At 34.1% G+C, this 27,013-nt stretch overlaps 1 protein-coding gene across 6 annotated transcripts in view; it reads left to right on the top strand.

The window, feature by feature from the left end:
- The window catches only part of CDK5RAP2 (CDK5 regulatory subunit associated protein 2), a 157,373-nt gene that overhangs the window by 25,187 nt on the left and 105,173 nt on the right, over positions 1-27,013 (top strand). For 5 of the 6 annotated variants that reach the window (XM_074292913.1, XM_074292912.1, XM_074292916.1 and 2 more), the window contains 8 exons: positions 3,035-3,145; positions 13,144-13,220; positions 14,723-14,846; positions 16,492-16,646; positions 18,912-19,074; positions 20,047-20,100; positions 21,905-22,024; positions 22,665-22,757. In XM_074292913.1, coding sequence (XP_074149014.1) covers positions 3,035-3,145; positions 13,144-13,220; positions 14,723-14,846; positions 16,492-16,646; positions 18,912-19,074; positions 20,047-20,100; positions 21,905-22,024; positions 22,665-22,757 — 897 coding nt within the window. The remainder of the gene's footprint in view (positions 1-3,034; positions 3,146-13,143; positions 13,221-14,722; positions 14,847-16,491; positions 16,647-18,911; positions 19,075-20,046; positions 20,101-21,904; positions 22,025-22,664; positions 22,758-27,013) is intronic. The other variant, XM_074292915.1, reaches the window with a different exon arrangement.

The raw sequence follows: 27,013 nt of genomic DNA, 5'->3' as shown, positions 1-27,013 counted from the left end.
CAGTGACCCGGAAGAGAGTTTTAGTTAATTGTTGAAGGAATTGCAGGCTATTTGACATAATGTCTAGAGAAATCTCTGGACAGAAAAGGAACCATTTTGGTTCAAGATTTGCTGAGAAATCTCTTCAGTGAACACCTAGGCTAGATAGCCTGTAGTCCAGATAGCACAGAGACCTTAAAGTGGAAGGCTTGAATCCTGAGTTGAATCTGGCTGGGGATAAGTGATAGGGTCACACAGCTAGGAAGTGCTAAGTGTCTGAGACCAGATTTGAACTTGGGTCCTCCTGAATTCAGGGCTGATGCTCTTTCCACTGGGCCACCTAGCTGCCCCCTGAATTGAATTTTAATTCTTTTCCAATTTAATAGTTATAAGGTGGTATCTTAGAATTATTTTAATTTATAATTTTCCTAATTATTAGGGATTTTCAACCATTTAGCATTATTTTAATAAATTCCCATTCGTTGTTCATATATTGGTAATGGATCTTTCTCATACAAATTTGGGTCAGCTTTTTAAAATATTTGTCAACTATATTTACAGCAAAGGCCTTTCCTGTTCTGTTTTTCCTTTTAGTTTGGGTGTGTATTGCTTTTTGTTACACAAGTTTGCTTTTACATAATTAAATCTATTTTGTGATTTATTTCATTTATTGAATATTATTTTCCGTCTCTCTATAGTTGTGTACACTATATTTTTTCCTACTTCCATTTTCTTGTAATTTAAATTTGATCCTCATGGAGTTGTATAAAATGAGTAACATAATACATGTAATAGTGTGCTATTTTATTATTATATAGAAATAGATTTCAATATAGTCCAATTTTCTGTCATACTATTTTTTTCTTCAAGTTTTTTGAGTTATCTTCTGAGGTGTTCTATAATCTTGAATTTATTAAAAACTAGTCACTTTTATATGCTTTTGTTTCCAATTTTGGATCATTCATTTTGTTTCAGTAATTGTTTTTAGATTGAGCACTAGATAGCTTTGCCAAATTTTCACTTTATAATTTGAATTCTGGCAATACAAGTCTCCTTTTCCCTTTATCATAATTTTCTTTGATATTTGTCTGCTCTGAATTTGTTCTTAATTTAAGTAATTGTGGTATTAATTCAGATCTATAAATTGATTTGGATGTTTTACTATCTTTAATATATTGGCTTGACTTAGATATGAACAATCATCTCTTTGTGTATTTATTTTCTTCATTTTGTTGTTATTCAGTCATTTAAGTCATGCCTGCCTCTGACCCCATTTTGTGTGTTTTTTTTTTTTTTTTTTTGAGAAAGATATTAGAGTGGTTTTGCCATTTCCTTGTCTATCTCTTTTTACAGTTAAGGAAACTGAGGCAAACAGGGATTAAGTAATTTGTCCTAGGTCACACGGGGAGCATATGTCTGAGGCTGGATTTGAATTTAGATCTTCCAGATTCCAGGTTCAACATTATTTACTATACTATCTAGCTGCCCTTTTCTTCCTTTATTTCTGTTGAGATCATTTCATGGTTGTCTTATAAAGTAAGCTTGTTTGTGTCTTAATAATTTAAAGTTCTAGTATTTAAAATAGTTTGTCATTGTTGTAAATGTGGATTGGAAAAAAATTTTAAACTTAAAAAATTTTATCCATTTATTTTTGCAGGCAGTTTATTATGTCTCCAACCTCTTCACTCCGCAATTGAACTCCCCACTGAACAACAAAAAAAGACAAAACCAAGCCCTCATAAGGAGCATTCATAGTCCTGCAAAACAAATTCCCACATTAGTCATATCCCAAAATACATGTTTCATTCAGTATTTTAGATCAGTTATCTTGCTGGCAGGATGTAGGTGGAGTAATTCATTTTCAGTCCTTTAGATTCATGGTTTTTTATTGCATTAATTGGAATTCTCAAATCTTTCAAACTTGTTTTTCCTCTATCATATTTATGGTTAAATTTGTCTCCTGTTTTGCTCACTTTATTCTGTTCCAAATCATAGAGTTCTTTCTAGTTTGTTGTGAAACTGTCCATTTAGTCATTTCTTAGGCAAAGTAATATACCATTTTATTCATATACCATTGTTTAACCATACTCCAGTAGGTGGGAATCCTATTAATTTCTAGGAAAAAAAGAACTGCTGTATTTTTATACACCTTTCTATCTACTTTGCTTCCTAATTGGCTCACAGGATGGCAAGTTTTATTAAATTTTCAGACATAATTTCAAATTGCTTTCAGAATGACTTGATCAGTTTACAGCTTCTCTTGTAGTATCCATTTTCCTGTAATCCTGCTGATATTTGTAACTTTCTTTTTTATTTTTGCCAGTAAGGTAGTTATGAAATGAAAACTAGAATTGCTTTAATTTGCACTTGTTTAAGTATTAGTGATGTAAAACTTTTTTTTTTTTTTTTTATATATATAGATAGATTGCTTGGATTTCTTTTGAAAATTTTTCATATATGCTAGGGAATGGCTCTTAAGTCTTAGAAATTTGAATCACTCTTTTATCTTTCTTGGATATGAAGTCATAGGAGAAATTTACTGGAAAATACTTTCAATTCTAATTGCAACAAATTTGTGCAAAATTTTTTAAAATTTTATATTATCAAAAAGGTTTATTTTGTTTTGTTTGGTTTTCTGTGTTTAGTCAGAAATCCAAACTCTTCTATTCATTTATCTAAAATGTAATTTATTTTTCTTTAATTTGTGATGTTACCTCTAAATCTATTTTATATCCATTTGAAGTTTATTGTGATTTGCAGTGTTCGATGTTGGTTTATAGCAATTTCCATCAAACTACTTTCAATAAAACTATTTTGCAAAATTGTAACACAAGACATTTCTTTTGGCAAAACTTGATTCACAGAAAATGTACTCCTGATCTCTTCAGTTGGTGCGAATGGAAGACTAATAAGCTTATCCTAGTAGTAACTTTAAACTGATTTAGGTACTTTTAAGCTGGATCTAATCCTCTATATATGTAAAGAATTCCTGCTGTTTTTGGGACCCTTCCCCTCCACTCCCTCAAAGCCACAAATATTTAATTTTTTGTTACAGCAAATCACTGACTTGAAGAAAGAAAATTTCAACTTAAAGCTTCGCATCTATTTCCTTGAGGAACGGATACAGCAGAAATTTGACAGCCCCAATGAAGATGTCTATAAAATTGTAAGCATTTGAAATAGAGGATTCTCATCTATTTTTTCTCATAGTTAATTTAGCCAGACATTTCTGCTTGATTAATATTTGTTCCCTGAATTAGTATGATTCATATGATTCTCATTTTATTTTAATTGATTATGGACAGTTTGAGGAAATTAGCATGACCTTAATATTAAACAGCCATATGGAAGATTAATTTTAATTTAAGGAGGGCTTTTTATGCAGAGTAAAGTAAAACAAAACTGGTAAGTCATAGGAGTGCCTTCTTATTCTCATTCCATATCTATTATGTCTTTCTCTAATTATTTTCTACATTTTATTGAGACTTCCTGCAAAAGCCTGAAGTTAAGATTGTGACAGTGTCAGTTTTTCCATTATACAACACTTTTTTATTCCTTGTGCACTTATAACTGTCATAGAAATTGGCTCTTGTCTGAAAGTTTGACCCTGAGGTCTCTAGCTGAGAACAAACTTCTGTTACAGGATCTGGGGGAAGAAAAAAAAAAGCTCTTGGCTCTCTTGAAAAGAAACAAGTACAAACAGTATTTCAGGGTACATTTCTTTGTATTTTCTAGCAGAGTTAGCCTTATGTCTGGGAATTATTCCTTCTTTTCACTGTAGAAGTTAGTATCAGTAGAGGTTTTTGAAGGAGGAAAAAAAAACACCTATTATTGAAATTCAGCCAACCAACTATAAATTGATGTCTTGAATCAAGAGTATATTAGCTATCACTCTGGTCTTTACCCTTCCCCTCCTTTTTTTTTTTTTTTTTTTTTTTTTAAGAATGAAAAACATCCTTGTTTTTTAAGACCTTCCCCTCTTCACCACTATATTATAGAGTTAGTAGTAAGATCATTAACTTTGTTAATACATCATAATGAAACTTCATTGTCATGGGGCATTAATAGTTATTTAGAGAAATGTTATTTAGGGATATCCCCAAATGTTTAAATGGCTGTCTCCTATAACATTTCGACCAGTATCCTGTTTTTGTGAAATAATAATAAATCAGATTTTGTTGTAGCTTAGGTTATGTAGCAATTTTCTTATAAGATCCCTATGAAGTAGGAAGGGCAAATATTATGATCTTTACTTTGATCTGAATGATTGAAAAAAAAATTATCAGGTGCTTTCTATACACTTAAGCCTCATGTATATGTTGAGGGCAAAAATATAAAAATATCCAAAAAATCTTCACCCATAAAACTTATATTCTAATAAGGGGAGACAACATTATGAGGGAGTTGGTCAGAGATGAATCTTTTGGAAGTAAGAGTCTGTAGAAATAGTGAGTGGAACCATACTGATAATTTTTTTTAGAAATCATGGTGTTGATTTGATTATTCTTCCATAAACCAGATGTAGAAATAGGTCAGGATAGATAAGCCGTGGTATAGCATGAAACTGTCCAGAGAAATACACTCTGTAGGGTGTGTCTAGATTTTGTAAGTTATGGATAATTTTCATCAGTTGGAGCTTGTTTCCAGTATAGGTATGGTGGGCCTGGGTTGTTCTAATTATGGGGTTTTATTATTCTGAAGCTCCTAGCCTCAGGGTGGGAACTGGAGAGCCTGAGCTAGTAAGGAATTATGGAATGAAGATGACTAGAGGGCAGCTGGCTCAGAGAAGTTATGACTTTCCAAATATTATAGAGCTAATATGTATCAGTGCCAGGTATTTGAACCATCTTTTGAACTAAAGACCAGCTCTTTTTCTACTATACATTTAAAGCAGGTTAGGGTTGTGACAAAATTGATAATTTAAAGGAAGATAATAATTTTAATAAAAAATATAGAATAAGATGTCTGTTATTTGAGAGACATTATTGAACATCTCAATCATTAAACATTTATTTAGAACTTACTATGTGCTAGGTACTGCGCTATTCTCTGAGGATTCAAAGAAAGGCAAAAGATAGTTGATTTTGTCAAGGTGGAGGAGACAACATGGAAACAACGATGTACAAACAAGATCTATACAGGAAAAATGGAGGTAATCAATAGAGGGAATGCAATAGAATAAGGGGAATTGGGAAATTCCTGTACTAGATGGGATTTTAACTAGGACTTAAAGAAAGTCACAAGATGAAGATACATTTTAGCATGAATGACAGCTAATGAAAATTTCTGGAGTCAGGAGATGGAGCATCTTTGTGCAGAGAACATCAAGGAGGCCAGTGTTGCTGGATCAAAATCTATGTGGGGGAGTGTATGTGGGGGAGTGTAGGGCATAAGAAGTCCATGGAATTGGTGGTAGTAGAGCAGATATTGAAGGGCTCTGAATGCCAGACTGAAGATTTTATATTTGATCCTGGAGATAATGGAGAACCGCTAGAGTTTATTAAAGGGCATCGGGAGGGAGTCCTTTAGGGAGAGTGATATAATCAGATCTGCACTTTAAGGAGATCACTGTGTCAGTTGAATGAAAGACAGATAAGAATGAGGAGAGACTTTTGGCAGGGATATCAACCAGCAGGCTTTTATAATAATCTAGGAGTGAGGTGATGAGGGCCTGTGGCAGTGTCAAATGATAGCAGGAAGCATATACAAAGGATATTATGAAGGTAAATTGATGGATAGGTGTTGTCAACAGCTTGAATATGGAGAATGAGAGAGTGAGAGATTGGGGATGACACCTTGGTTTTGAGCTTTGGTGACTGGGTAGTAACTGGGATGGTAACTTTGGTAGAAATAGACTTTAGGAAGAGGAGAAAGTTTGGGGATGGGATGGGAGGAATAATAAGTTTATCTAGATTAGTACTTTCTATTTCTGTATTGTTAGGCAGTGGTTCTTAGAGTGTGATCTAGGGGTCCTTGAGACCCTTTCCATTCAGTAAAAACAATTTTTATAATAATAAGATGCTTTAATTTCTGATATTTTGTTGTTCAGTCAGGGCAAGTCATATTCAGCTCTTCATAATCCTATCTGGGGCTTTCTTGGCAGATATTGGATGTGGTTTGCCATTTCCTTCTCCAGCTCATTTTATAGATGAGGAGCTGAGACAAACAGGGTCAAGTGACTTGTCCAGGGTCACACAGCTAGTAAGTATCTGAGCCCACATTTGAACTTAGGAAGATGAATCTTCTTGACTTCAATGTGCTCCAATTTATAATAGGGTGAATTATCAGTGAATTGATGTGGTGGATATGAGTAGATAAAACCTACATAAGCAAAAACTCTTTGGAGAATCCCAGGACCAAAAACTTGGTGAATGGCTGAATTATATCATCAGAAATCAAAATGCCTGCCATTATTATGTAAAAATGTCTTCCTATTTTATCTTCCTAGCTTTTCCTGAGTTATGATTTAATATTATACTTTCTGCCTTTTTTAGAGGGACAATACAAAGACTCTAGTATAAACATAATTTCTATGATTCTATAAAACTTTGTTGAAGATATTGACTACTGTGCTCCTTAGTATACTAAGTTCTGTGTAAGAACTACATGATAAATTCTTTAAAATTAGGTTTCTGGAGAGAACAGAAACCTTCCCATGAGGGCAGGGATCATATTGTATCTTTCCAGGACCTAAGACAGTAGTTCTGTACTTAGTGTTTACTCAGATGGCACCTTAGCCAGAATTTGAAAAGTTAAACATCAAGCTCAGGCCTATATTGTATTACATATATATATATGTCTTATTTTTTGTTGCATTTTAATATGAGTTCCCTCAAATCCTCATGGAAGTAATTAGGGCTGAATTAACCCAGAATTTTAAAACTAAAAGTGACCTTAGACATCATTTTACAGATAAGGAAATTGAAGCCCAGAGACAGGACCCGTCTAGTATCCCACTTTTGTGGTAGTACTGATTGTGAGCAAGCTATGCAGATTCTTAATGCAGTATTCTGTTCATAATACATGCAATGATTCCTAACTGCTACAGAATCATAGCACTGCAGATTTTGGTTCTTGAATTGTGTTTTATATCATTTGTGTGGTTCTCTCCCAAACTTGGTGTTAATTAGCAGTGGCATTGGTTCAGCTTTATATAGCTTTACATAGTCCTTTGGAAAAGAAGGGTTGAATTTCTTCATTTGTTGTTATGAACTTATTTTCAATATTTCAAGATGTAGCTATTTTTAGGTCATACTTTGGAAGTAAGTTCTATTTCAGTAATAAGACAATTGCATTTTCCTAAATGCTTCAATTTCAGATCATACTTACATCAGGAATTTTATGTCTTCTGACTCCTTGAGCAGTTTGAAAAAAAAAGGAGTATCATGAGAACAAAGACAGTGAAGAATGATTCAACAAATGTAAAATGCTTTGCAAACTTTAAAGCTAAATCTAAATGCTAGATACTATTATTATGACATTATAATATAGAACTGAGAAGTTACCTGACTTCTACATTCATGTGTACTATATGTGAAAAATCAGTCTTCTGACTTTAGAATTATGCATCTCCTTGTGCAAAGTTCTGAAAATTAGGACACGGGGTCCTAGTAATAAGTATTGTGGAACTTTGGGTAAGGCATTTAATTTTCAGTTTTCTGATCTTTAAAATGAAGTAGGCCAGATTAAAATATCTCAAGTTCCCTTCCAATTTGAATCTTTCATGTTCTAATATTGTACATTTTAGGATCCCTCCTTGATCTAAAAGTCTGTTCTGTGATCCCTTTGTGCTGAAATTTTCCATTTCCAAAGACTTGGACGTTGCTTTAGAAATGGTGTTGGACTTAAATTCTTTCACAAACAAGCTTTTGTCTTTGCTTTGAGAACAGTGAAGATGCAAAACTTAAAACTTGTCATGCTCAGCATCATGTCAGCTGTTGTTTTTCCAGTTATGTTGTTATTGATCTCTGTCACTTTCAGTCCATATTATCCTCTGCAGTGAATTGGGATCTGCTTTTGAGCCCAATAGGATTTATTTTGTTCTTAAATCAACTTGTCTTCTAAATCAAGGCAACTTTGGAAACTTTTTGCAGGTCAAGGTTGCTTTTTCCTGTGCTTTTTATGTTAGTCTAGAGCACTTTAAAGACCATCTCTCTTTTGTCCTTGCAGCTTATTTTACAGGTAGGGAAAATGGAAATGCTGAAGGATGATGTAACTTACTCATTATCCTCTGTGAAATTATTGGCAATTCCAAGCATCACAATTGCAAATTTTTCATTTTCTCAAAATGTATTCTTTCCATTTGATAACACCAATAATAATAGCCCACATTTACCTGTAGCTTTATAGTTCTCTCCCAACAGTTCTTTGAAGTAGGTGTAGGTGCTACAAATAGGAATATTTTCCTTGTATAGCTGGAAAAATTAACTTATCCATTAGCCAACTTGCTTAAAGTCACAAGAATAGTAAGGGACTGAGCTAGTCACCTGAGCACAAATTTTGGCATGGAGTGAAAGAAGACTTAATTTTAGTCAAGGGATTTAGATTTGAGTTCCAGTTCTGCTGCTCCTTGTTTGACACTTGGCCTTTTACTCTCCTCCCCGAACCTCAGTTTCCTTTAAAATAAGGGAATTGCACTAGAGGATTCCTTTCTGACTTCCTCCCTCCCTCTCTTTTTTCCTCCCTTTCTTTCTTTCATTCTTTCCTTTCTCATGTCCCATATTCCCCAATTATATGTAAAAATTTTAACATTCATTTTTAAAAAATTTGAGTTTTAAATTCTTTCCCTCCAGATTACCCTTCCTTCACACTTTGAGAAGGCATTGATTGTACATTATTATATGTGAATCTCAAGACATTTCCACATTGGCAATATTACAAAAGAAAATGCATACACAATGAATATTATGGAATATTATTGTTCTATAAGAAATGATCAACACGATGATTTCAGAAAGGTCTGGAGAGACTTATATGATCTGATAATGAGTGAAATGAGCAGGACCAGGAGATCGTTGTATACTTCAACAACAATACTATATGATGATCAATTCTGATGGATGAGGCCATCTTCAACAATGAGATGAACCAAATCAGTTCCAATTGAGCAGTAATGAACTGAACCAGCTACAACCAGCGAAAGAACTCTGGGAGGCGACTATGAACCACTATATGGAATTCCCAGTCCCTCTGTTTTTGTCCACCTGCATTTTTTATTTCCTTCACAGGCTAATTATATGCTATTTCAAAGTCCGATTCTTTTTGTACAGCAAAACAGCTGTTTGGACATGAATACATATATTGTATTTATTTTATACTTTAACATATTTAACATGTATTGGTCAACCTGTCATCTGGGGGGGTGGGAAGGAGGGGAAAAATTAGAACAAAAGGTTTGGCAATTGTCAATGTTGTAAAATTACCCATACATATATCTGGTAAATAGAAATTATTAAATTAAAAAAGAAAAGAATATAGTGGAAAAAAAAAAGAAAATGCATATATAAAAACAATAAAAATAACAAAAAAAAAAGCGTGCTTCAATATGCACTCAGAGATGATCAGTTTTCTCTCTTGAGTTGGATAGAATTTTTCATTATGGGTCTTTTGGAATTGTCTTGGTTTATTATTCAAAATGATTTCTAAGGGCCTTTCCAGCTCCAAGTCCAATAATTTTCTGATTCCAAATCTATGTTCTTCCCTACATGATACAGATATCCTTATGTTTCTTGTAATGTCATGCTGTATCCGGGGAGGAGGAAGAACTTTCTGATGCCCTTATAGAGAAACCAACATGCACATGTTAAAGGGATAATCTTAAATTGTTCAAGATTTTCTTGAATCTATCACTGTGAATATATCTTGAATATATTACTTAAGACTTTGGGCACAAGATGCAGGAAAATGAAGAACAAGTACTATGTGGCACTTTGCTAAGTGCTTTATAAATATTATCTCACTTGATCCTTGCAATAACTCTGTGAGGTAGGAAGTGAGAGAAAGGTTTAGGGAGATGAAAGATTAGTTGATAATTGTTTGAGAATTAAAAACCCCACAGATGGAAGACAGAGGGTAAAGTAGAGAGTTCTGATGGAGGGAACAGGGGAAAAGCCCCTGAAACAAGATGGCAGAGTTATAAGAAGTGGAAATCTTGTGAAAATTCTCTTCAGTAATTTTATGTCATCAGAATTATCAAATAAAACTTTGACAAGATTATAAAGTTGGATTGGCAATCATAGAGGCCTTTTCAGGGGAGGGTTTGCTAATTAATCTATTAGTCATGTTATAATGTGAGTGGAGCAGTATAGTTATTTTTTTCATTATCAAGTCAAATCATTTTTTGGCGGAGTTGGGAATAGGTCTCCCTAGATAGAAGTGGGCAAAGTATAAAAAAAATTTTTTTTTTCATTTAAAGAAAGTGTTAGTTATATAGAGGAATTTTCTGTGTGTGCTGTATAATAGTTATATAGAATCTTACAAGTTAGAGCCTTAATGATCATCTGGCCCATTTCCTTCTTGAAGCATGCTTCTCCTCTACAACATCCTTGCCAAATGGCCACCTTAGTTTATGCTTTTTTTGTTAAGGATCCCACTGTCTCAAGAAGCCATTTTGTCAAACCATCATTCTTTTTTCTTTTCTTTCTTTTTTTTTTTTTTAATTTTCAAAAGTATTTTATTTTTCCAAATAAATGTAAAGATAGTTTCCATCATTCATTTGTAAGATTTCATGTTCCAAAATTTTCTCTCTCCCTCTTTTATCTTCTCCCTCCTCAAAACAGCAAGCATTCTGATATAGGTTAAATATGTGCAGTCCTTTTAAACATATTTCCATATTTGTCATGTTGTACAAGAAAAATCAGACCAAAAGTGGGGAAAAAAAAAAAGAGAAAGAAAAAACAAACAAAAATAAATGAAAATACTATGCTTTTATCTATACTCAGTCTCCATTGTTCTCTCATTTTCTATCCCAATTCTATTGAAATTTCCTTGAAGCACCACATTGTTGAGAAGATCGAGATCCATCACAGTTGATCATCACATAATAGTGTTTTTTTTAATTATAGCCTTTTATTTATAAAAAACATATGCATGGGTAATTTTTAACACTGACCCTTGCAAAACCTGTTCCAAAATTTCCTCTCCTTTCCCTTATCCCTTCCCCTACATGGCAGGTGTTCCAATACATGTTAAAATATATGTTAAATGGATATGCATACATATCCATACAGTTATTTTGCTACACAAGAAAAATTGGGGCTAGAAAGAAAACAAAAAAACTGAGAAGGAAGACAAAAACGCAAGCAAGCATTGACAGAAAGTATGAAAATGCTATGTGGTAGTCTATACTCACTTCCTGCAGGCCTCTCTCCGAGTGTATATGGCTTTCATTATCACTAAACAGTTGGAACTAGTCTGAATCAATTCATTGTTGAGGAGAACCATGTCCATCAGAATTGATCAGATAATTTTGTTGTTGCCATGTACAATGATCTCTTGGTTCTGCTCATTTCACTTAACATTAATTCATGTAAGTTTCTCCAGGCCTTTCTGAAATCATCCTGCTCGTCATTTCCACATAATAGTGTTACTGTGTACAATATTCTCTTGGTTCTGCTCAGTTCACGCAGGATCAGTTCATGTAAGTCTTTCCAAGCTTTCCTTGCTTATTATTTCTTATAGAACAATAATATTCCATTACATATATATACCATCCATTCCCCAACTGAGGGGCATCCACTCAATTTCTAGTTCCTTGCCATTACAAAAAGAGTTTTTACAAACATTTTTGCACGTGTTGGATCTTTTCCCTCTTTTGTGATCAATTTGGGATACAGACCCAGTAGTGAGACTGCTGGATCAAAGGGTATGTACGGTTTTATAGCCCTTTGAGCATAGTTCCAAATTGTTCTCCAGAACGGTTAGATCATTTCACAAGTCCACCAACAATCTTTAGTGTCCCAGTTTTTCCACATTTCCTCCAACATTTATCATTGTTTCCTGTCATCTTAGCCTCATAAGAAATATGAGATGGTATCTCAGAGTTGTCTTAATTTGTATTTCTCTAATCAATAGTGATTTAAAGCATTTTTATATGACTAGAAATGGCTTTAATTTCTTCATCTGAAAATTGTCTGTTTGTATCCTTTGACCGTTTATCAATTAGGGAATGACTTGTATCCTTATAAGTTTGACTCAGTTTTCCATATATTTAAGAGAGATGAGATCTTTGTTAGAAACATTGGGTGTAATGCCCTCCAGCTTTCTGCTTTCCTTCTAATCTTGGCTGCATTAGTTTTGTATGTGCAAAGACATTTTAATTTAATGAAATCAAAATTATCCATTTTGCCTTTCATAATGTTCTCCAGTTCTTTGTTCTTTTAAATGCTGCAGGTATTATGCCCAAGGCTACATATATTATCAGTGGTACATTGCTATATTTTCTATTTATTTAGCTCATTAATTTTTTCCAGATTTTCCTCTTTTGCTGAGAGTTGTACATCTCATTTGAATCAGGTCATTTTGATTTACTAATGAAGAAAGAAAAATGGATGAAATATCCATGTTCATTGCTGATCGATCATGTCACATCCTTGTATCTTTTTCTTGTGTTTGTATTTTGTAATGGGATTTGTTAAAATAATAGATTAGAATTCATTATTTTTCTCTTCTTCTCCCCAGCTATTTTTTTAATAAGCTTAAATACATTCCCACGTCTGTGACCACCATATGCAGAATTGTAAACAACCAGAAGTAATTGCTTTGGAATGGTAAAAACAAATTGCAGAATTGCCCATAAATTTGTTTGGCAAAGGGCAAACAATTTTTAAATCAACTTTATTTGAATGACATTTATATGGTGATGTTTAAATGTTTTGGATTTTTAGAAGCCTGAAAAATTTACATGATTATTCTGAGATGGGGGAATTTCCAAACTCCTTTTTTTTTTTTTTTTTTTTTTTTTTTTTTTTTTTTTTTTTGATAGTATCTTCAATAAATTTCCTTTCTAGTGTGTGCTAAGGCTAATGAGATTTTGAGTTTATTTTTTGCCAATTATAAGCAATGCATAGTGAATATGTACTTGAAACATTGTTTATTGAATGGATTTTTTTTGTATTTTCTTATAATTTTACAATGTACCCTTTTTCTCTGAAATTTGTCTTGAAGAACATTGAGTTGAAAGTGGAGCTAGAAAGCCTGAAACGTGAATTGCAGGAGAGGGAGTATCTCCTCATCAAAGCCTCGTGAGTATTGCCTCATATATAAAACTTTGTAACCTTTTCATTAATTTTAGCAGTAAAATCCTGCCCAAGCAGATGAATAAAACCTCATATTTTGATGTTTTTTATGTAGCATATTATCCAATGTGTGCTCAACCAAGCTCATGTATATGAAAGTGCATCATTTACCTTTGAAGTGCAGTCCCCTTTGGTGTAAAATGTGATAATTAATGGGGGAAAGCCCCTCTAATAGAAGAGACTCATAGTTTACCGAGTATGCCACAATGTTGAGAGTTGGACCTGGGATTGATCTAGATTGTGGCTTTTTGCTTTTGGAGGTGATGTGTATGTTTCTTTGATGCCCGGGGTTCTAGTTTTCCCATTAGTGAAGTGAGGGGATAACATAGGGTAGTTGATCTTTCAGGTTCTATATGATCATAAAATGATGTGCTTCTATAATTTTGAACCTATCAGAAGATGCCAATCAGTCATTCGGCAAATATTTACTAAAAGTAACTACAATGTGCCAGGTAATTGTTAATTACTGGTGATACAAAGACAAAATGAATAGGCCCTGTCCTCAAAGTCTGGGCTGCAGAAAGACAATCATAAACAACAAGACAGAATGGTAAAAATCTAAAAAGTGGTACAGAAGAACCAGTATTTATAAAAGAAATGAAGGAATTCCTGCATTGGGTGCAGTTTGAATTAGATAATGATAGCTTATTTACTTAGTCCTTTAAAGTTTACAAAACAGCAGACTCATAATATTCCTTTTATGTTGTTATCTCCATTTTATTGGTAGGGAACTATAAGAGACTAGGGTGAAATCAATTGATTATAGTCACATGGTTAGTAATGACAACCATGAGTAGAATTCATTTCTGATTTCTTGATTCTACCTTCTCTGTGTTGTTTGTTTCTTGAAAATTTAGCCATTAGGAAATAGGAGATAGGTATCAGAAAGCATTCAGATATATTTCCTTTTATTATTATGTTTTCTATAAACCCCAACTTTGATGGAAGGCTAAGGGGGGAATTTTTAAGGAATCTTCAGAATTAGCATAATTTTTCTTTAAAAGAAATAAGGATTTAGCTTTGGAATCACAGAGGCATGGCTTTGGTGCACAATTCTCATTCATCATTAATCAAACAAAACATAATTCTAGTGTTTTAAACATAATAACTTTGGCATTTTGTGTTTTTAACAACACATAACTATAGGGTGTAGGCAGACTGATTTTGTTTTGCTTGCACAATCTCCTGTCTCAAATAGATCGATGTGCTGTGTTTAAAATTCTTTTCCTATGAGTTGACAAAATATGCTGCATTAAACCTCCCTTAATTTCTCCAGATTTATTTTTATTGGTTTTGGCTCAGTCACCCTCTCTTCCAGTTACAAAATAAGCTGTGTGTGTTACATTGGAAAAGTGTTTGTCAATATTTCATGTCTTCAGTCTGCTTATTCATGGTCAGATTTAGACCCATCTTTTCTCAGTGTTCATACTTTTTCTGTGTCTTTGCAGCAAAGCGGTTGAAAGCCTGGCAGAGGGGGGTGGTTCAGAAATTCAGCGTGTGAAAGAGGATGCTCACAAAAAGATGCAGCAAGTTGAAGACCATCTAACAAGAAAAATATTCCATCTAGAAGAGGCAAGTGTAAACTTTAGAGGAATAGTACAGTTTTCTTAGAGCCTTTAGAGAGAGTGAAGAGTCTAGTATTATATTGTAATTTTTGTGTAAGATACTCATTTTTTGCTAATGACTATATATATATATATTGGTTGAAATGAGTTTCCTCATCGATAGGCTAGATTTTCTCTAAGAGTTCTTTCCATCCTCAAATTCAGTTTTTACTAATTGATAGAAAACGACTATATCACAGACTTTTTTTTTTTTTTTTTTTTTTTTTTTTTTTTTTGAGGCTGGGGTTAAGTGACTTGCCCAGGGTCACACAGCTAGGAAGCGTCAAGTGTCTGAGACCAGATTTGAACTTAGGTCCTCCTGAATTCAAGGCTGGTGCTCCATCCACTGCGCCACCTAGCTGCCCCTATATCACAGACTTTTAAATATTTCTCTATTTTAAATAAATCTTACACTGTCAAATTCTTAAAGTTATTTGGTTTTCCTATTGTTTACACTGCCAGAATAAATGACTCTTTTTAAGTGTGAGAATATAATACAAATAGTGAAAATAGTTTATTTAGTTATTATCTCATATATTATCTCATTTGATCCTTGAAATAATCTACTGAACCAGGGAGTACAATTATTATTAAGCCTATTTAAAAGGGAACTAAGGCCCAGAGAGCAGAAGTGATTTTTTCAGTGTTACACAACTGGTAGATGGCAAGAGCCTTGATTTACACACAAGTCCTTTGAGTCCTTTGACTTCAGATCTTAGATGTTTTCCACATGGCTTCCTAACACTTAAAATATTAGGCCTCTACTGGAATGGAAGGAGGTGGTCCTTTCCTTTATTCGACTGAGCAGTATAGTTCTCAGTATAGATTTAGAAATAATTTTACATAAACACCATTATCTTTGAGATCATGAAGCAAAACCCTATTTGGGCAGGCAATAATGTGATACATTGTAGAAAATAACACCTTTTATTGTTTTGTGTGTGTGTGTGTGTGTGTATGTACACACATATATAAATAGCAAAGAACATTGCATAGAACTTTACATAAGCAACTCTGAGATCCAATTCATTTGAAAATCATTTTGATTAACACTGATGTGTATTTCTGTGTTACAGATCTAGGCTTAGAGTTTTTTCCTTTGATGATACAAATAATTTTCCTACTGGCTTTCTTGAGCTTTCAGAAGGATATATGTTGCATTTATCACCACCTAAATCACTGCAGAGATTTAGAAAATGTAGGTTCAGATTTTCTAGTTTCTAGTTATTATGAAGGAGTGAAATCTGTATGTGAATTACTGTGTGGTTCTTGTTTGGAATTTATTTATAAATATGCAGTATTGTGGGGAGCATTTCATTTTCGTTGAAATTGTAAATATTGATTTGATTTAGAAAAAATTAGAAAAAGCTCTTTGTGAGTTAATTGAGTTTTTTCCTTTGGAAATGCTTATAACTCTTCAATATATAAGAGGTAATGGAAAAATGGCTGGCAAATGTATTTATTACCAATTCTCACTGTGTATATAGTACAGTTCAGGGAGGGAGAACTGTTGGAGAAGAAGTCATAAATATTTATATTTTAATCCAATTTCCTTTCAAAATGTTCCCAATTGTATTGAAAAATCACATTGGATGCATTTAATTTAACTCTAGGACGTCAAAGCAGCCCAGGCAGAAGTGGAAAAGGCCTTTGCAATGGCAGAGAAGGAAAAGGTTCTCAGAATGGGTTTGGAAGAAAAACTTTCATCTCTGAAGATGGTGCAGCAGGGAGATCTGGAGGAGGCCCTATCTGAGGAAGACAAAGACAGGTCTGACCTTTATCACTCTAGTATCGTGATACTTCATTTATCTGGCATCAGTATGAAAGGAGGCATTCATTGTACACTAAAAATGTCCCTGACAACTGATGTTTTCCAGTGAGTGCTAAAACTTTATTATTTGTAACTACTTTAGTTGGAAAGATTTTGGAAAACAGATGTCATTTCCTTTGAGCATTCTTAAAGTGCAGTGTGCATCCTTTACCTTTTATGGAGTTCTTACTCCTACCAGTTATTGCATGGGGTTATAATTCTCTGATACTGTTGGGGCTAGCAAGCTGCCAAAGCAGTTTTAAGAAAGCTTTGGTACTGAAAACTGTGGTTATCTTGGAAATTCATTTATTTATAATGTTTCCTTTAATAAAGTCTGCTTTTACACTAGATGCTCTCAGCTTGCTGTGCTTTTTAAGTTCTTGTCTGCTCTTTGTAGTATTCATCTGTCTCTTCTGTTGCTCACATTTGTAATTTCTTTTTGACCTAAGTATATTTGCTTTTAGCAGCACCAACCTCCCTTTTAATTGTTGTTCTTAATTTGTAGGCTAAGGCTGATATAATCAAGCTTATTTGTTGTATTTTAATCTAATATACTCTGAATATCTCTTGGATTTGAGGAAGGATCTTGTGTATGAACTATGCTACATGGACTCTGATATCTGCCTTAATTTCTATAGACTTTTTTGTTTTTTTGTTTTTGTTTTTGCATTACTGTTTTCTAGCTATTTGGAATTGTGGTTGTTGAGTATTTAAACAAGTAATTGTTCACTATTAAGTAAAAATTTTGGAAGTTGGCTGCTCTCATTTTTGGTCTAGGAGTGTTTTTGCTTTCAATTTCTTTTTACATGTTGGTAAGGTGAGCAGTTCCTTCAAATTTTCATGTGGTTTAGAACAGAATAATAATTTTTGGCATATATAGATAGCTTTACATTTACAAAGTACTTGACACACATCAGCTTATTTTATTTTTATGACATCCCTGTGAGCTAAGTTGTATGAGTATTTTTCCCTATTTTACAGATGAAAAACTGAGAATTAGACTGTTCAAAAGACTTTCTTCAAGGTTACCCAATTAGGATTTGGAAGAACTAGGACTTGAGTCTAGTTCTTCTGATTTCTTCCCATTATGCTAGTCTAGCTCCTTGGGATGATGGGTGACTAAAGAACAGCCGACTATTGGACCAAAGGCAAGATGTTTGGATTTGAATATGCCCATCCCTGTTCTAACTTTCCTGTTCTGCATTTTGGGGGGATTCATTTCAACTGCTGAACATGTTGGTTTTCTTTTGTTCCACTTAGGAAATTCCACGTATATATAAAGTAATTAGCCTTGTGATCACTGTGGATCCCTTTTGTGGAGCCTGGCCTAAATCTCTTCTGGTTTGTGAGAGGAGATGATGTGCTCAGAGTGGGGGAGTTGTCCTTCACGAGATCCTTGAGCTTAATAGTTTGGGGATCACAATAATAAGGCAGGCAGAGGGCTGCTGCTTTGTTTTATTAGGAATGCTTGATTGAGGGGTCAGAGTCATAACTTTTTTCATGCAAAGTCTCCTAAGGCTGAGAGCACGGTCTTGTAAGCGAGAAGCATATGCTTTGTAACATTGAATAAATGACTTAAGCTCTGTGGGCCTTTCCTATTGGGGCAGGACTGAATAATGCCTAAAGTCCTTAGTGGCTCCAGCATCCTGTATTCTAAATGTCTTTTTCAGCTCTAAGGTTTTATATTCGGAAGTTCTCTGTAATACTTGGGAGAGAAGTGGCGTGCCACAATGTGAGAGAGCTAGCCTGGGTTCAAGTCGCACCACTGATCAATGCTGTGGGTGAGCTTGTACAAAGCACTGACCATCCTGGTTGTTCAGACAGCTCTCTAAGATTATCACTTGTGAAGAAGGTGCTGACCTGTGTTGGCAGAGGGAGTTTCTTCACCTTGGAGTTCCCCCTGGTGATGAAATCTGAGCTCTAGGTTCTGTTTTTTTCTAGTACTAACATTGTGTTAAAGAATGGGCATCCTTTCATTACTGTTTAGAGATGCAGTGTCATAGTTAACATGGGCTCTTGTGCCATCCTATTTTCCTAGGGTGTTTATCCTAAATGCAGCATCTTCTGACCATTGACCTTGTTATTGTGGAATGTGATTCTATTTATTCTCTGTGTAGGAATTGTCGGGAAGATGTCAGGAACTATTTATTTCTTAGTTACTTTGTCCCATTGGGCTGAGTATAATATTAAAATAATATTTATTTATGTCTCATTCTTTTTTAGACTGATAGAGGACTTGAGGCTGACTTTGAAGAAAAAAGATGCTTTAATTCAGGAACTTGAAGAGGCAAAATCTCAAATGGGATCTCCTGATGAGAACTTGTCATCTGGAAAACTCAGAGAACTTACTGCTGCTTTCAGGGAAGAAAAGGAATTAGAGATAGAGGTGAGGCAATGGACATTTTAATGAGCATTCCTGGTTCTTCCATGGAGGATGCATGTACATCTTCCATATTTTATGTATAAACACAAATAAACAAATGCAGCCAGTTACTTGTCAGTGGGTAAGTAGCAAAAATGAGTATGTCACAGCATGCTGGGAATTGTTAAAAATTGTATACATTTGTATTAAGTATATGAAAGAATAGGTAGCCCTAATATTACTTGTTGAATTACCTATTAATGAATTAACAAGGAGGAGTATTTTCAAGTTTTCTCTCCTCTCTGATTTCCTACAGTAAATGTGGTCTCTTCTTGATAATTCCAATGTTACAGTAAGAAGCAGATCCTTTATCTGAAGCATTAGAAGATTTAGTGCAAAAATACATCTCATAAAAATAGTGATTTGAAAAATTCAAATCTTAGCTATGACCTTCTGTTTTTGTACAATGGAGGCTTCATATAAGTCACAGTATATTAGGTGATTGATTATCAGTAATATTTATTTGAATTTTCTGTTTCTGTATTAAGAAAGGCCATTGATCTAACAGTTGTATGTTTTTAGCATTATAGATTAGATTTAGTCTGGAATTTTAATGGTTTATAATATTGTTCCCAAGACTAGTTACTTTTAAGTTTTTCCCTTGAACTCATTTTTGCATTCCTCGCAGTCTTTCATCTGACATTTTATTTATACCCACCAGAGCTGAGTAAACCATGATCAGTGATCATTTCATGTCATGCCTGGTTCTTTGTGTCAGCTCGCTTTCCCCTCCTTTGTTTTTAAGCTTTGTTAACTTGACTGGGGGGAATGGGATCCAAATGAAATGTTGTAAATTAAGTATATGGAGCTTTGTTCTAATTGATTATGATGCTTAAGGAGAATACTTATGGAGAAATATTTTTAGAACCTTTTCCTTTTTCTTTTATATTAACATATACAAATGTTAATAAATTAACATTTATTTTGTTTTGTTAGGCTGTTCAAATGGAACTTAAAAATGAAAGAAATTGCTTTGAAAAGAGAATTCTGGTATGTTTAAATCACATATTTAGATTCATTAACTTATTAGTGCCTTATTTCCTATTCTAAATATAAATGACTAAGTTAAAATTTGATCAAATCCATTGTACTCTGCCATGACCAGACTATTGTAGTCATTTTTTAGGTACTATGTTTTAGAGAAGATATTGATAAACTAAAGGTATCTAGGATGATGATGAGGGGATTTGAAACCGGATTTGAAACCATATCATGAAAAGTGACTGAAGAAAATGAAGCTATTTTGTTAAGAGAAGACTGAGGTAGGGGGATGGAAAAGAATGGGAAAAAGATTTATTAAGTGCCTAATTTGTTTCAGGTAGAACTTTGCAAATATCATCTTATTTGGTCTTTTACAACAACCCTGTAAGATAGATGCTATTATCTCTTTTTTATAGTTGACGAAAACTTAACACAAAGGTTAATTCAGATCTTCCTGATAGTAGGCCTAAGCATTCTGTGCCATTGATATGGCTTGACGATGGCTACCTTGATGATATATTGTTTTTAAATATAAGGAGAATCTTGGGATCATAGATTTGGAGTTGAAAGAGACCTTAGAATTAATCAGTAGACAGACATGTCTATCTGAGCGAGGCAGTGTACTATGTATGCACTGGTGGGCATTGGAGATCAGTGGGCCAGTCCCCCCATTTTAGAGATAAGGGAACTGAGATCCAAAGAAATTTTGTAAGATTGCCCAAGGTCAGACAAGTGGTAAGTAGTAGAGCTCAGATTTGAACTTTCATCCTGTGCCTCTAAATCCATCCTTTACTGTAGTGGGCTGGAACTCTGAAAAGGTGTATTTGAATCTAAGACAGAGCACTTAAGGCTAATTACCTATTCAAAGTATGATAATGGTTCTATAAACATATGGTGATGTGATGGCTCTCCTCATGATTGGCACTTACTGAATGTGTTATGATGGGGTAATTAGAGGCCAGGATTGGAGGGCTGAGGGAGAGGGTCAGAACCTCTCTGCCTCAGCATGCTGAGGAAAGAGAAATTCAGACTCCCTAGTTCAGGATTCATCTTTGGCAAGCTGCATGGCATCTTGCTGCCTCTTTCACGTCTCTTCCTAAAGACCAAGGACTTTGACTGATCCTGAGGACATTATACTTTACAACCTTAGATTTCCATTCTATTGCTCTAGAGAGAAGAATCAGAGAGAGGAGATCGAAAGAGGGATGGGGAGGTAAATCTGAATTTATTATAAGAACTTCTTAGAAGTTTGATCTGTTCCATAGTATGATGGGATGCTTGGGAGGCTGAGTTCTTTAGCATTTGAGATATTCAAATGGAAGCTGAGTGATCATTTTGTAGAAATGTTGTGGAGGAGATCCATGCTGCAGAAAAAAGTTTTGCTAGATGTTTTGCTCTTCGATTCCTTCAAGCTCAAGAGTCTAGAATCCTGTGAAATCAAATCCTTTGGAAATTTCTGTGTCATTGCAGGATTCAATTGGCACTTTGTGTTTTACAGTACCATTTGGTATGTTCTTCACTGCTTGGTTGTGACTATGTGCACATTCCAGAAGGCATTGCTATTTTTTCCATGAGGATGACTAGTTTTATAGCAGATCTCCTTTCTTTTCATTATGTCATTTTGCTGTGAGATATAGTGTAACTTAGAGCTGGTTCCTTTATGTTTGGTTTCCCTTAGAAGCATTAAATACAGTCTGACATGAATAAAATAGCATTTAAATAAATAAAACATTTAAATTTATGTTAAAAGATGTATTAACAATGCATTATGGTTAAGACTGGTCAACTTAGTGAATCCTCTTATTTAATTTAGTCTTTCCAGGAGGACATAAAAGAAAAAGAAAAAGAAATTGCTGTTGAAAGGAAAAATGGTTTGAAGAGGGATAAAACAATTCAGGGTCTAACTGTGGCCTTAAAAACAAAAGAAAAGGAGGTATGTCTTTGTACACTTATTTAGATTTATTCAGGATAGATACTATAAATTAGAATGATTGCTTTTAGTTTATTCTATCTTGAATTTTCAGCCATATATAAAAAGTACACGACAGAACTAAGGTGTTGAATATAATGATGTGGGAACTTTTGTTTGTGGGTAGCTTTAATACAGGTAGGTTACTATTTAAGCAACTAGAGGTTTGACATAAAGGAATTAGTAGTAGACTAGGCCATATCTGTATAATATCCATTTTAGTATAGTTGAAAACAGAAATTAGTTTTATTTACATTGCCTTTGGTGATTAGAGTGTTATATTGCTGATGTCATTATGCCTTTCTTTTCCTGTCATATGGGGCTTGATCTGTGGATTGTCTTTCCCTGTGGAATCACTTACTATTTGTATAGCTTATCTTATAAGTTGCAGATAGGAAAAAAAAATTAAATTTCTTTAAAGAAGTATCAGCATATTATTTACCATAAGTGCCATTTTTTGGGGGTGATATAGCAACTTGGTTTCCACAGAATAACATCTAATACAATCACAGGGAACTATTCAGGGAAGATTTTGTTGGGGGCAGAATGTAATTGGATTCTTGCTGTGGCTTTCTTTTTTCACCTGTGTCTTGTTTTCTGAAAGATTGAAGAACTTACATCTGAAATTGAGGAGTTGACTACTTCCTTGGCTAAAGCAAGAGAAGCTACTCATAGTGCCCAAATAGAAAAAATCAAGGTAAGCTATTGAAAAAAGCTTTCTCACTGGTTAGGTTAGATTGATTTTCAGTTTATTCACAGAGGCAAGCTGTATTTTATAGCACAGAGATGTCACAACACACTGCCCGAAGAGCATTATAGCCCACAACACCCTCTTCTCCCATGCTGCCAGATATTGGGAATATTATATAATTGGGAACATATTTGGGAATATAATTGGGAAATATTAACAAAATTAAAATGCAGTAAAATATAAATAACATTACATTTTAAAAGTCACTATGTGGCTCACAGGGATCTTTATGTACATATTTCTGGCCCATGTTTCTATTTGGTTTTGTTTGTATTGTTCTTGGATCCAATGGGGATAGTAGTGTTTATATCACTTACTTCACAAGAGTAATGAGGCTCAAATTCAAATGAGAATTCAAATTAAAAAAAAAAGGACAAATTCAGATGTCTTATATATAAGACATTTTACAAATTATAAAGTGCTACATCAATGAAAGCTATTTATGATGAATGGAAAGAATCTTGGATGTGCAGTCTCAGGGCCTTAGTTTGACTTCTGGCTATGCTGCTTGTGTAACCTTGTGCAGGTTACTATAAAAGGAAAGGTCAGTCTAGATGATAACTAAGGAGTTTTTTTGTTTGAAATTCTTTGATTCTTTGATTATTAATATCTGAGTTTTACCTTGCAAAGCATATTGACAACCTTGCTTGCTCATATCCCTTGATACTCCCTTTCAGACTAGGTAAATTCAGATTAGGTTAGTTCAGACAATTATAGCATATACTCTGTTCTTACCCTCACTGAGGCCAATTAGGTAAAAAAAAGAAAAAGTGATTTCAGATATATATATATATATATATATATATATATATATATATATATATATATATATATATATATATATATGAATAGCAAATAAGATACAACCATTAAAGGTTAATAAAGTTGACCTTTTTGCATTTTTTTTTGGAAGCAAATTCCTTAAAAAGAGCATCAATTGCTCTCTTTTTATTAATATAGTCTTTTCTAGTTTAGTTCATTATTAGCTCTAAACTAGATTATTGGTAGCCTCCTAATTGGTCTCCATCCTATTCCTCCTCCCCTCCTCCCCAGTTCCTGCAGTCTCAGTTCTGTACAGTATATCTTTCATACAACCACCAATTGATATCCTTCCCTTCCTCCCTAACAATCTTTCATATCTCCCTGTTACCTCCATGATAAAATATAAACTGTTCAGCCTTGTATTTAAAACTGCTCAGTTTGCATTTAAAGCCCTCTGAAATTAAATCCCATCTACCTTTCCTAATTTTGTATGTCTGCTTTTCATACACCCTTTATTCTAGTCATCCTGTTCTGCTAGTTATTGCCCTTAGCCTGGAATAGACCTCAGCAGGGGCTTTGTTAGTTTCTGAGTAACTGCAGAGGGCAGAAAAACAGGATGCTATTGTCTACCTGGCCAGATGCAGGGAGTTTGGGTTGTGGTAAATAGGATGTGTGGAACTTGGATCATGCTACATGTTTCTAAAAATTTGTTTTGACAACTTCTGACCAATGGTTGAAGAATAAAACATCCTCTCCTGGAGAGGAGATAGTTCTTATTTTACTCTAACAAATATCCATCTCAGACTACCTACTCTGACTAACCAGTCCCCTGCAACAATAAAGTCTCTTCCTTTGAGAAACCAGTCCAAGTCTTGGTAATATTTACTTATTGAACCTCCTCTCCCACTGCAAAACCATATTCTATCTCTTGCCTCTCTTTGCCTTCACAATTAGTCCCCCATGTCTAGGCTGTATTCCCTATCTTTTTGAGCCCAGTTTAGATGCCATCTCTTACAAGAGATATTTCCTCATCCTTTTAAGAGCCGTTTCTCTTTTAAAATTACTTCATATTTATCAAAGTGTCTGCTTATATTTTCCCTCTTCCCCTAGAATTTAAATTCCTTGAGAGTTTTATTTTTTGGCTTTTTATTCCCACCATTCTGTATCGTGCTTATGTAGACACACATCCATTCATATATGTTTATAGATCTCTATATGAATTCATTGGTGTGCATTTGTACAGGTGATTGTATGAAATGTGTATGCATAAATCCTTGAACTAGGGAGAGATTATGAATACAAGTATAACCAAGACATGGCTAAGAAACTCTATTGTAGTTTATGATTGAGAATTAAGTAAAGAAAAAAGAAATATAATAAGCCTCATACTGAATATTATGATAAACCTACCTAAAGTCTTGCTATTAAAATGAATAATGAAACTAATAAATCTTTGAAACAAAGATCAACAGTCATTCCAGTTCATGATCTCTTCCTTCTTCCACAACTCAGTTTAAAAAGGAAAACAACAGTCACAAGAATACTTCATCCCTTTGAGTTATAACTTTAACAAGTGATTATTTGATTTCCCATTCAAGGAAATATATACCACGTGTCCAGAAAGAACAAAATTCAAATATTAAGTAAAATCTTAGCTCTCCAACAAATCTGTTTTTTTTTTTTTTTTTTTTTTTTTTTAAGGAAAAAAGTCAAGAATATCCAAAATGGATCTATACATCCAAAGCCCTATGATCTTGATCTATTACTTTTACTATGTACCAAAGTTGAAGTCTGTTTTTAAATTTTACCTCTTAATGTATACAGTAAAATCATTAGAGGAATTGCAGGGCAATTATAATGATAACAAGGAATTAATGTAGTCATTCCTAATTAACGTTGTCATTCCTAAAGTTAGTCACCTTTCCACTCCCTTCCTCAGCAGCTTTCTGTTACTTCTTAAGTTAGAAGCACCCCAGTTTAGTATTTAAGACCCTTCACAAGCTAATTCAAACCTATTTTTCCCAGTTGATAAGATTTCACTCTCCTTCACACAACTCTCTATTCCAGAAAACAGACTATTTGCTATTTTGTTTATACATATTTTTTATCTCTCATTCCTGTGCTTCTGCACAAATATTCTTTTGTACTTGGAATGTTTTTCCTCCTTACCTCCATGTCTTGAAACCCTTGAAATCTTCCTTCAATGTTGGGCTCCAGTGCCATCTACTAGAAGAGGCCTTTCCTGATACCCCTGATTGTTACACCCATCTCCAGATTTCTTATTTTTGTTATGTTGCCCTTCTATTCCTTTATCCCCATTTTCCTGAATATAATATTTTTGGGGAAAAGAAACTTTCTCATTTTTGTATTATTATTTTCAGCATCTAGCCCAGAGTCTGGCCACTTAGGAGGAACTTAATAAATATTTAACAAGTGAGCTTGAATTTGTATATCCTGTGTAGATAGGCCTTAAATGTGAAATTATAACACTGTATTTTACTTTTCTGTAAAATGGGGCTGCAACTTCTATCTAATTCAGTTCATCAAATATTAATAAATGCTTTAACTTTGTGTAGGGTACTTTCCTAGATGGGTTATGATCTAAGGGCAATCATAGCTAGCTGATGTAGTGGCTAGACTCAATGCATGAAGGACAAATATGTCATTAACAAAGGTAGATGGGATTCAGTTGTAAAGGTCTTTAAATGCAAGTGAGCAGTTTGTACTTTATTTTAGTGTGTGTGTGTGTGTGTGTGTGTGTGTGTGTGTGTGTGTGTATGTGTGACATTGATAGGTGTATCTTGCCACAGATGCTTGCAGATCCTATCATAATGTTTGTTTTTCATCTTTAAAAGGGTTAACTTTCCACTGATTCATTCTAAGTTAATGGTTCAAGTGAACATATGATAAAAATTCTTGTGCTTTTTGATAGCAGGCCTGAAACAGTAAGCCTTCCTTTTTAGATTATAGTCCTTTAAAGAAATAACTGCAAATTAACTTTTTTTTGGGAAAAACTGACAGCTTAATATTGATGGAGGCTGAGGGCAGCTACTCACATAGCTTCTGTATCCTAGACCACTGCCTTAGTCTTCTTGTCTGTCTCCATTGTGACCCTGAACTCTGTCTTTCTGTTTCCTGTGAGTATATGGAATCCCAAGTATTAATCTGTTTCTTAAGGACAGGTATTCTTACCACACTTATCCCTCAAACATGTCTTCTCTGTTGAAGCTGTCATCTTTTCATTTCACTTAGGCCCTTTGATGTTGACAACTGCTCTTTTCTGAACCTTTGACCTTTACTGGCTTGTTGTCCCAAGCCCAATACATAGTGATCCTATTAGAATCTAATTTCATCTCTACTCTTCAGATGATAGTCAATTTATTTCCATGCTATTAATAATAATGCATGACATTTTTTGTAGCACCTTTTGATTTACTTTA

Source organism: Sminthopsis crassicaudata, chromosome 2 (genome assembly GCF_048593235.1).
Source record: "Sminthopsis crassicaudata isolate SCR6 chromosome 2, ASM4859323v1, whole genome shotgun sequence".
Lineage (NCBI taxonomy): Eukaryota > Metazoa > Chordata > Mammalia > Dasyuromorphia > Dasyuridae > Sminthopsis > Sminthopsis crassicaudata.
This window is presented reverse-complemented; position numbering and strand designations above follow the sequence as displayed.